Source organism: Tamandua tetradactyla, chromosome 4 (assembly GCF_023851605.1).
Source record: "Tamandua tetradactyla isolate mTamTet1 chromosome 4, mTamTet1.pri, whole genome shotgun sequence".
In the NCBI taxonomy this organism is placed as follows: domain Eukaryota; kingdom Metazoa; phylum Chordata; class Mammalia; order Pilosa; family Myrmecophagidae; genus Tamandua; species Tamandua tetradactyla.
In genome coordinates this window covers 6,338,020-6,349,750 of record NC_135330.1, presented here as the reverse complement: position 1 = coordinate 6,349,750, position 11,731 = coordinate 6,338,020, and the positions used below count along the sequence as shown (strand labels likewise).

The window sequence follows — 11,731 nt, the reverse complement described above, 5'->3', positions numbered from 1 at the left end:
ATGTCTGTGCGGCTGGGCTGCACCAGGGCACAGCTGCCCGCCAGGCTGGGCTCCCGGGGCTATCAGCTGCTGCACCGCTTGGGGCCGAGGGGACGTTTCCACCCACAGAGGGCCCAGGACAGGGACCGGTGCCTTGGGTGCTGATGGTGTGAGGACGGAAGGGTCAGCCCCAGTGGCTGCGGTCGGCCACCCCTCCCAGGCATGGTTCCTTCTCACCCACCCACCCCCCCCGGCACCCCCTGGCCCCGAATGGCCCAAATCCCCCACTGCTCTTCCAGCCTCGTTCCCTCCATGTCTCACACCTGTCGGGTCCCTTCCTTTCTCCCTTCCTCTCCCACCCCCCCATCTGTCCACACCAGAAGTCCCATTTTAACTGTGGCTCAAATTAATGGCGACAGAAAAACCAGACAAGCCCGGAGAGCTCATTCTTACCTGACAGGAACAAAATCCGTATTATGGTATTTGTTTCACACATTATTAAAACAGGGGTGAAGACCTGCATTCCATGTAAAAGTCTTCAGAATTATTAATATTAAATACACCAAAACTATGTATTTAATATATTTTGAATAAAAGGTTTTCAAACATACTACAAAGCATGAAATGGAACATGAAATTTTTAAATACAAACATTAAACATACATTAGTATCCTAATCTAAATTAATAGATAAAATAAATATATTACTCAAAAAGTAAACTACATTACAGAAAGAAAATTTAGTTAACGTTGAAGAAATGAAGATGGAATGATAGTAATCTTAAAAAAATGCAATCATAGAGAGCAACCTGCAACGACAGTGCTGGCCTTGAGCTGCGCATGCATTTTTGTGGATATTTTTCCAGATACTGAAGACATTTTGGTTTTACGCCTAGATGGGGGCACAGTGAGGAACCAGCTGGCTCCGTCTTCAAATAACTCATTTGATTGTTCGATAACTTTGAGATGCTCCTGAATTCCACCCCCCCAGAGCCCACAGTCTTTTGGTCAATAGTGGTTTAAAGCTTTTGTTTTAAAGAATATATATCCAGTTTTCCTTTGTCTTCCTCAGTTTCTTCATCTATTGATAGAGATTACAAGGCAGAGAAAGTGGTATAAATTTCAGTACTGTAATGTCTTTATTCCATTTGCCTGGCGATATTAAGAATGATTGTTCCAGCAGGGGCTTTGCTTCATTGGTTGGCATTTTCTTTCTCCTTTAGTGGGTTGTGGAGGGGTGGAGGAACGCTTCCTAATAGAGTAACCTATGTTTGATTAGAACATTTAATGTAAGTTGTAGTTCTTGGGTGCATCTCAATACATAAATGATTAAGATTTCAGATCAAAATATATGCTGTTACTATATCAACAAGAACGCTAACGTTTTGGTACCTAAGAATTACAAAATATACCAGAATACCGAAATATGGAGAACAAACTGTAATTGCTATCATTCTCTATAATGAGCAAGGAAAGAATCAAACCCCTAACCAAGGAAAAGTCCCCTTGCCTGCCCACATCCTCTCAGGTGGGGGAAGATCTTTAGGGTCTCCCCAAAGATGCGCCTTCTAACACACCAAAGAAAAGGCAGGCACTTCTGCTTTCTTACCTAATTTCTCCTACAGGTGCATAAATACCATTTTAACAACACTGCTGATGGTCAACGTCTGCTCATAACCTCTAGGACTGGACATTTAGATAATTTCTCTGTGTCTTTTCCTCCTGTCGGTTACAGATTACCTGTAAGCATATTAAAAAAAAAATAACAGCTTTTAGCATGAGAATACTGGTAAGTAAAAGCCTGACCAAGAAACTGGGAGGAGCTTCTTAAAAAAAAAAATCCGTGTGTGTGCTCGCGAGTGCTAGTCCCTCCCTGAAATTGGGAAAATGCCCCCCCCCCCTTTCCTGCTCTCCCATTTGGGGGCATGCAGCCATGAAGTCCACAGCACTGGGGGCGGGTGGACCGGGAAGCCAGACTATCCGCCCTTCCCTCCACGCAGCCTCCGGGCTGTGCAATCACCCGTCCTTTGGCGCCCCCTGCTGACCATCCGGCCTCACTGCTTGTGTCCCTGCTGGGGAGAGGCCTGGGTGGGGTGGTGGGGAGGTGGTGGGCGGTGGGACTGCGCAGGGAGTGCCTGGGAGAACCTGACGGTCAGATGTTTGGACACCAGCTGGCTGGAGCTGAAGCCAGACCCCTCTGCTCCTCTTTTGGATCAAGGCACGTTGAATGCATGGAGGGCCACCCCACAGAGTTAGGACAAAGATGAGTTCTATAGATTTCTTGGTCCCAGTTGGTCTTCCAAATTGGCAAATTAAGCTTTAGACTCTCTATTGGCTTTCCACCATGCCCATCGAACAAATCCTAACTCTTTAGGTTTGCACAAAAGAACCTTCACAATTTGCTCTCGGTCTCTTCTCCCATCTCATTCTCCGCAACTCGCCCCCTTTTCTAGGACCAGAACTGTGCCCTGGGCAGCATATTCCCGGATATTTGGAGTCAAATGAAGTCCTTGCTCCAATTATCTGGAGAGAAACATGGGGTTATGAGAAGCTGTAAATGCAACTTGGGTAGTTCCGTGGGACTGTGTGTGTGGCCTGATAGCTTCGGCAAAGGAATCACAGCTAATGTGGGATCCGTTGACAGATTAAACTGGAAACAAGTGGATTGAAACCTGGCACGAGAAGGTCAGTGTCACTTCTTTACACGAGGAAGTTGAAGTTTATTAACAAAGGAATGCATGTAGCATTCTCATGTAGAAAAAACTCAGGTAGAAAAACTATTATTGTGGTGTGCTGTGCTTGCTAACAGGTATTTTTGGGGGGTGGGTGGGGGAGGGAAACCCTGATCATGACATCACGGCGGAGATAAAGCGCCCACAAGTCCCCGCCCTACGGAAGCAAACGCCTGCCTCCTCCCTGCACCGTCTGCGAAGGTCGCCCTCTGCTGGCAGAAAGGAGGAGCGCCGCCCACGTGCTGCGCACTTGCCCTGGTCCCCGGGTGTTGCCTTTTCACATCAACCTGATTTCCTTCATGAAGTTTCTTTTGTCTCATGGCAGACCCACCCCAGTCTCTTATACCCAGCCCAAATTTTGCCTCCCGTCTTTCTCAGATTCCAGATACAGGTAAGTGTTCAAAGTTCCTCTCACCCACAGTACCTGGGCACATCTCACCCGGTACCCAGAGTGTGAACTACTCAGAGCAAGGGACCATGTTACCCTCATCTTTAATTAGCACAGGACCTGCCATGTAGGAGGTGCTCAGCAAACCTTTGTTCATGGATGGATGGACTCCCACATTGTGGAGGGCTGGGGGATAATGGACTGGGGGAGAGGATCTGTGGAAAGGGTGTTTCCATGGGGCTCTGACTTGTGCAAATCCTGGAGGACAATTTCAGCTCTGAGGCAGGGGGATGACCAAATTGGATATTTGTGCTCAGGCACAGTAGGTGGCTCTTGAGACAGCACATGCCAAGCCTGGGGACCGGAGGGTGTCCATGAGTTGCCATCTCAGAAGCACAGGGAGGGCTCAGTCTTACTGCCACGGTGCCAGCGGGGAGCATGGCTCTGGGCAGGCCTAAGACCTGAGATTCCACTAGAAGGTAAGCTCCGTAAGGGAGCCACGAGCCCTGGCAGTTGTGTTCGCTGCTGTGTCCCTCAGGCTTAGTGCCATGCCTGAAGCATACAGGTGCTTCCGAATTGTCACCCATTCATTAGAGGCACTGGATGTGATGGCATGTGAGTAGAAACAAGCCTCTATTCTTTCCAAATGCTTCCTGTCATCATTCTTCTCCGTCCCTAGATGAAATCTTGACAGCTGCCAGAGCCTTTCCAGTCACTCTTAGGGATTGTATCAGTATTCTGGTGCTGCAGTAACAAATTCCACAAGCTTGGTAGCTTAGAACAATGCAGGTTTATTATCTTACAGTCCAGTTCCGGAAGTCAGAAGTCTAGAATGGCTTGGCAGCGTGTGCGTTCCTTCTGGGCTCCAGGGGAGAATCCGATCTTTACTTTTGCCAGCTTCTAGAGGTCACATCCTTCACTGGCTCAGGGCTGGAGCACTCGAACCTGCTTCTGACCTCACCACATCTCCTCCGAGTCTAACCTTCCTGCCACCCTCTTACAAGGACCCTTATGATGACACCTGGACTACCCAGGTGACCCAGAACAGTCTCCTCATGTCAAATCCTTAATCACATCTTCAAAGTCCTTTTTGCCATGTGTGGTGGTTTGAAGTTGTACGTGCCCCAGGAAAACATGGTCTTAAACGTAATCCATTCTTGTGGGTGTGAACCCATCGTAAGTAGGACCTTTTGATGAGGTAGCTTCTCTCAGTCAGGAGGGGTCTTAATCCTATTACTGGAGTCCTTTATAAGTGGAGTGAAATTCAAATAGAGGAAAAAGCCTCAGGAAGCAAGAAATTGATATGGATGAAATCTGGAAGCCACCAGGGGGCGCCACCGCGTGCTCTCCGATGTGACAGAGGAGCCGAGGGTGGCCAGCAGCCCGCCACAGAGGCCATGGTCCTGGGGGAGAAAGCATCGCCTTGATGATGCCTTGATTTGGACTTTCTTTTAGCCTCAAGGCCATAAACTCATAAATTCCCATCATTTAAGCCAGTTCATTGCGCAGTATTTGCCTGAGCAGCCTAGGAAACAGAAATACCACGTGGGATAACATATTCACAGGTTCTGGGGCATGGGATATGGACTTCTTTGGGGAAAGCATTATTTGGCCTGCCGGTAGGTATTAACAGTCTTATTTCTCAAGCAGTGAAAAGTCTAGTCCAATCTCTCATCCCATTCAAAGCTCTTCCCCTGTCCCAGCCAGGACCTCCCTCAGACCATGGGGAAGGGCTGAGTGGGCAGCCTCCTCACCGTTCCCCACCTTGTCCTTTCACTCCTCCGTCCCCTTCACCTTGGCTCCTCTGGCTCTTCTAAAGAAGCGTCTTGGTCTGCCAAAACTGCTTTGATACATACCACACACCGACTGGCTTAACAACAGTAATTTCTTGTCTCATGGTTTGAGGGCTAGAAGTTGAAAATCAAAGTGTTGCCGAGACCGTGCTTTCTCTCTGAAGTCTGGCATTCTGGTGCTGCCTTCCTGCAGTGCTTGGGCTTCCCCGGTTCGCATCTCTGCCACCCATCACCCGGCAGTGGCCTTGACTCTTGTGTGGTTCTCTGACTTCTGGCTTGTTTTAAGACTGCCAGCAGCATAGTAAGACCTGATTTAGTCTGACCATACCTAAATAGGATGCTAGAAAATCCTATGCACCAATGAGTCCACATCTTGACTGATACCACCTTCTTCAAAGGGGTTCACACCCACGGGAAGGAGGTTTTGGACTAAGAACACGCTTTTGTTGGGGTGCATAATTCTATTTACCACAGGGGTAGGCCGAGCTGGCACCACAGGGGGTCCCCCGAGGGTCTCACTTGGCCCATGTATTCGTAATCTGGCCTTGGAGCCCTCACTGGGTGGTGGATGTGCAAACACTGGCTCTGGGGGGGTGGGGTAAATTCTGTGGTCTCCCTGCAATCCTGTGATGCGGTGACGCCCCCTTCAGGCCATACTTAAGACTGCCTTCAGCCCCCGGCTTCCAGCGGCAGTCTGCACAGGACTTCTTTCCTGGACTCACCCCGTCTTGTAGGCAGGGCCCTGTGTGGGGGTCCACATCTGGCCTGCAGGAGCCAGGCAATCGCTTCACCAGGGGTGAGGTGCGGCCTCACCCCCCACAGCGGCTCTCCTCACCTGCTGTTGGGACAAGCGGCCTCTAGTTTTCAGACATTTTTAGGTGTGAGTCAGGAGCCATTTCCTGCATTTCCCCAACTTCACAGCACACAGGCCAACCTCGCAGAGTGTTTCTCTTAAAGCTCTTCTCGCTGGGTTCAAGGTAGAGGAGAAGCACCTGCTCTGTCCTCCATGGGGTGGGGGTGGGGGACAAAGGGCCCCCCTGCAGCAGCCTCCCAGCTCACCACACTCCCTCCAGCCAGCCCCCAGCCTCTCCTTTCCTTCAGTGAGGGGCAGATAAAGTCACTGTGCTGTTTTTGGTTCGTCACCTCTCTAGAAAACTCTTCTTAGCCGATAAATAGCTTCTCTTTGGAAAGTGTGGGGACTTGGCCCCCCTTTCCCTGGGCTTTAGGGCTGCTGTAAAATGTGAGACAGCAGGGAAAGTTCCGCCTTGGCACCCTGTTACACAGGGGGTTGTGGGAAGAACGAGTGGCCTGGGGGTAAATAGGAGCAGGCGGGCTTCCCGGGAGGGAGGTGAGCACCCGGAGGGGCCCGGAGGGAGCCCGGCTCTGGGTGCCGCACGGACTTGGGTGTGAGCCCTGGCTCTCCCTTTTCTGGGTGTGTGGTCGCATTTTCTCTCACAGCGGCTTCATCTCTAACGTGGGGACAACTGCAGGGCCAGGACTAATGAGAAAACGGAGACCGGCGGGTGGCCGCGGGACGCGCCTGGTGGCGGGGGCTGGGGGGGGGGCCCGGCAGGGGGGAAGGCGGTAGCTGACCCCTGGGGAGGGGGCGTGGGAGGAGGAGAAAGGGGAGAGGAGAAGGGTCAGTCCCCGCGTCCCCGGCCCGACCCGGCCCGCTCAGTTCTCAGGACGCTTGTAGGGTCCGGGACTCAGCGCCCCTGGGGCGGCCTCCCTCCCTGCTCCCTCCCTCCCTCCTCCTCCTCCTCCTTCCTCCCTCCCATCGTCCTCCCCTTCCCTCCTCTGTCTTCTCCCTCCTCCCTCCCTCCCTCCTCCCTCCTTCCCCCTTCCCTCCTCCCTCCCTCCCCCTCCCTCCTCTTTCCTCCCTCCTCCCTCCTTCCCCCTTCCCTCCTTCCATCCTCCCTCCTCCCTCCTTCCCTCCTCCCTCCTCCCTCCCTCCCTCTCCCTCCTCTTTCCTCCCTCCTCCCTCCTTCCATCCTCCCTCCTCCCTCCCTCCCCCTCCCTCCTCCCTCTCCTTGGGGCAGCCTCCGGGCCCTGGGTCCCAGCCCAGGCTCTGACTCCAGCGCTCTGTGGATTCTCTGGCACAAGCTTAAGGGGAACGCTTGCTCATGGAGCTGGTGAGTCACCTGGCACCAGAGGACAGGAGCAGAAGGCTGGCGAGTCCATCGCACCCTGCGGAGGCTGTTGGTGGCCTGGGCCATTCCTACCGCGTTTCCATCCACCCAGGCGGACCCCCGGCCCCACCTCCTGCTGGGAGCCTCACCCCTCGTTCCTTGGGGGCCTGTTCTTCACCATTTCTACCAGTCGTGGCCATTCTCCCCGCTTCACCGCCTTCTACTTACTGGGCCACTGTGGTGGGCAGGTGGCCACAGCCTGGCCCAGCAGAGAGCCCGTCCCCTGCTGCTGTGGGCCCTGCCAGGCCCGCTGCACGTCGTGGGCTGGGCACCCTGACCTGGTTACAACGTAGCTCTGCGCGCGTGGGTAAGAGCAGGGAGGGACTCACAGTTGAAAAGAAACACGCCTGGAGCTGGGAGCTAGGGTTCCAGTGTGCAGTAGCCTAAGTGCAGGTTTTGTAAGCACTGTCGGCCGCAGTGCAGGGGTGTCAGTATGACAAGGTGGGACAAGAGGCCAGCCCGAGGACACCACGCAGTGGGCACCTCCAGCCGGGCGTCTTCTAGGTGTCCTGTGGAATTGCAGTTCTCTAGCTCTATTTCAGTAAACACCTACTTTACACACATGAAGTGTCAGCATGTTCTTCTCCATGAACCAAGTCCAGCTCTTGCCGGTGACATCACCCTGGACACCGCGATTGTTGAAGAGCATGTGACACGAATTGGAGCACTCAGGGTCCTTCACTGGGGGATTGCCACGTGTGGACGAATTGAGCCTGGAGCTGTCTGTGTCCCCTCTAAGGTGGGAAAGAATGAGATCTTCCAAGAAAGAGACAGAGTATCTAATGCTCCATCCATCCATCTAGGAACCAGGTGCTGTCATTTGAGTTTCTGAAGTTGCCCCTTTTCTTTCTAGTGATGTCACATGTCTCCTTCTACTTCCTCTTCTCCTCCTCCTCCTCCTCCTCCTTTTCTCTCTACTTTTCGTGGAGCTAGCCTTGTTGAGTTTTGTTATTTGCAGTCAAAAAGGGAGCTAAGCCATCCATTGAGGAGCCCTGATCTTTTTACTCTGTTGTAGCAGCATATGTCCTTGGTGACTGTTTCCTCCCTCCCCCACTGCTTGAGCCACTGACCTCTACCCATACTATACAGCCCTCTCCCCTCTCCACACCCACGCACATGCAACTGGGGGTGATTAGAAGAAAAGTATGTATTCATGTCCTTCCCCCCATCTGGTTCTTTAAATATCTCTGTGGGGGGAGGAGGTTGCTGAGGTTTACCCCCATTTTGCAGGCGAGGAGACGGAGGCCCAGAGAGGTGAAGCGCCTTTTCCGTGGCTCAGGGCTGGGGCAGGTCTGAGATGCCTGGCCTGCGCGCAGTGCTGGAGAGGGAGGGAGTTGTACTTAGACTTAGGAAAAGCAGTTAGTGTGACCGAGACTTCGTTTCTTCACCTGAAAAGTGGCAACAAAACTACCTATCCACAAGGCTGCTGTGAGAATGAAAAGAGAGCTTCCAGTTTAAAAGGCACCAGGCCCGCAGCTCCTGACATCACCACGTTCTCACGACACTGCTTATGAAGGTGTTGAGAAAGACTGAATCTCAGACACTAAATGCAAGGACCGAGGAAATCCACCATGCCCTGCTCTTCTGTTCTTAGAATAGTCTCTTTCCTCTGGGAATGTGAAAATGTGGGTTAGGGTTAGGGAAGACATTTTGTGTCTGAGCAGTGGGTCCCCAAATTGAGCGCGTGTGAGGATCATCTGCTGGTTAAGCAGACTGAAGGCCCCTCCAGAGACTCTGACACGGTAGGTCTGTGCTGGGGCCGAGAATTTTCATTTTTAGGATGTTGCCAGGTGACTCTGGTACAGTGGTTCCAGGGATCCCACTTTGAGAACCACCATCCTAGGGAGTCTGCTCCTGGGTGGAGCCAGAGACTGAGTGGTCTTTTCTGCCCCCCCCAACCAGGGCCACCCTGAGTGGTCCCTGGAGCCCCCCAACCCCACCCCAGTCAGCTAGCGGAGGTGGTGAGCACAGAAAAGGCAAAGGGATCAGATTTTTAGCTATATATTTGCATGGGCAGGCACCGGGAATTGAACCTGGGTCTATGGCATGGCAGGCAAGAACTCTGCCACAGAGCCACAGTGGCCTGCCCTGGCTCTTATACTTCAAGAAGCCCCTGTAGAGGTGTGAGATACTAAAGCATATGCAGCCCCTTCCTACGCCCAGTTCCCTCCCCCATCCCACTTCCCGGAGACCCGACACGGGGCGGGGGTGGGGTGGGGTGGGGGGCAGCACTAGTCCTGCTTAGTCCTGTTTGCCTGCCTCAGAGCTGACCCGCGTCAGTCTCTCTTGGTCCAGCAGGGGGCGACCCGGGGCCTGGCGACCGCTCCGAGCCTCCCAGCACCCCCCTCATTTGGGGACTCCACGTGGGTGGTGGGGCGGCGACACCCCAGGGGGGGAGAGGGGGCTGCTGTGGGAGGGTCGCCTCTCCCCTGCCTCTCGCTGCACAGGGCTGCTATCAACCAGATACTGACGCAGGGTTTAGTTTATTCTCTCTTATTCTCCATTTCTGCGTGTGCCTTCCTGTCTGTCTGTCTGTCTGAGGCAGCCGAGACCTAAACTTCCGCTTACTCTTCCCAATCTTTCTACAGCCAGCGAGACAGCACAAGTCCCAAAGAACTGCAGGCCAGGAAGGGTGTGTGGGAGAGAAGAAAAGGCATCCTGGCCGCCGAGCCTGGCACCGTGGCTGTAAGGCCAGCACCGCCCCGGGGGGCCGGCGGGGCTGCCCGCGTGCGGGACCGGGCACGGTGCATGGGAAACGCCGCAGCAGAAGCGCAGGCTTTCTCCCAGGGCCGGAGCTTCCCTGCGCGGGTTAGCCCTCCACACTGTTCAACACGGCAATTACAGTGAGTACCCAATGCTCTTCATTGCGTTCGCATAAATTAGAGGATGAAATGACTCACATTACAAAAAAAAATTATTGGATTATATAAAAGGGTCATGGCATCCAATTATTGGATTATATAAAAGGGTCATGACATCTTCTTAACAACATTAACAGAGGTAAAAAATTAAAGACATAATTATTCCAAGCACTGAGGATTAAGTATCAAGTGCAAATTAAGATGAGGCAAATCTGAAGTCATAATCATAAAAAAACTCATTACCTTACTTTTCTTTTCTTTTCTTTTTTTCCCCATTTGCTTGAATAGGAAGGTGAAATTCCAGGTACCCTGCAACCTCATGCTTGTCAGGAACGAATCACTGTATTAATCAATTTATAAACATCATAGTTAATCTTTGTAACGTATCATTATCCTCTTTTTGCAAGCAAGGAAACAGGCTTAGGGAGGTAAGGAGACATGCTCAAGATCACTTCTTCAAGTAATTTTTCTTTAAGAATAGATTATAATGAATATATATAAAGTATAAAAATGGAAAGCATTTAAAAAGCAGAAACAAGGAAACTTATTAGTTAATACACTGCTAATCTATAAACTGCTATACACTGTTGCACATTAATTGCTACAAAATTATGTACACAATGTGATTCCAATTTTCTGTAAAATGATAAAATATTACTCTGTATATGTAAAAATATTTCCCACATTGCTTTCAAGGGAGCATGAATTTCTGAGATGTAAATATTTTTTCTATGAAAAAGGGCTCTGGAGTAAAATAAGTTTGAGAAAATTAAGTGAAACAGTGTAAGACAGGTTTCATTATTGCAAGTCTTCTCAGGGCCCTCGATATGAGAAGTGGATATTTTTTCGTTTTGGGCGCCCAGCCCCTGGAGCCCTGTCCTACGGTGCGGAAGTTATATCTGTTTCTCCTTGGTGGTCACAGAGCCCGTCTCCCATTGCAGAAGCTGACAATTCCGGTTTACTTATTTCTCTTTTCCCCGGCAGTTTCACTGGTCAGATAGCTGTGCCCGCCCAGGAATTTCATCTGAGCAAAGCGCACAAGAAGCACGAGTGCTGGGGGCCCTTCCTGGCAGAGGGGCCTGTGCCTTGCCGCCCAGACACAGGGAGACCCCAGCTGTGTCCTGGCCAGATTGCTTCAGTGGCAGGATTTGGGCCACTTTTCTGTTTGTGTAACTTTTCTTTGTTCCTCTCCATCTACTAAACCCTAGTACTCCAGTCTTCCTGGTGAATCTATGGACTATCTAATATTATTTTTAGAAGTTTTTAATAAAAAAATTTATCGTGGTAACAGATATGACTCAAAATTCCCCATTGTAGCCTCTTTCGTGTGTACGATTCAGTAGCATTAACTGCATTTACAACACTGTGCTACTCTCACCACCATCCATTACCAACGCTTTTTGTCACCCCAAACAGAAACTCTGTACCCTTTAAGCAATGACTCTCCATTTCCCCATCCCACCCAAGCCCCCAGTAGCCTGAAATCGACTGTCTCTGAACTTAATGCCATTTTCATAAATTTTTTCCCTCTTCATATTAGCTTGAGGCAGTTTCTGCAGCTAGTATGATTGAATATTGACTGATACACTGTGCTAAATGTATATTGTAAATTTCTAACAGGAAGAAATTTCTCAAGGTCATTTGTCCTCACTTTTTTTTTTTTTAAAGAACACAATCGCCTGTGAAATGAGCATGCAATGGAACATAAACTGGAAAATTTTGACTAGAAAAAAGCCTGAAGGAAATACAGCCAATACATCTTAGTAAACATTTGGTTTCTCGTAACAGGT

At 50.9% G+C, this 11,731-nt stretch overlaps 1 protein-coding gene across 1 annotated transcript; it reads left to right on the top strand.

Moving 5' to 3' along the window:
* LOC143680130 (uncharacterized) lies at positions 1-11,221 on the top strand. The gene is made up of 4 exons (XM_077156757.1): positions 1-128; positions 2,877-3,101; positions 9,669-9,923; positions 10,926-11,221. Exons 1-4 carry the CDS (start codon positions 1-3, stop codon positions 11,140-11,142), a joined length of 825 nt encoding a protein of 274 aa, XP_077012872.1. The 3' UTR covers positions 11,143-11,221.
* The last annotated feature ends 510 nt before the right edge of the window (positions 11,222-11,731 follow it).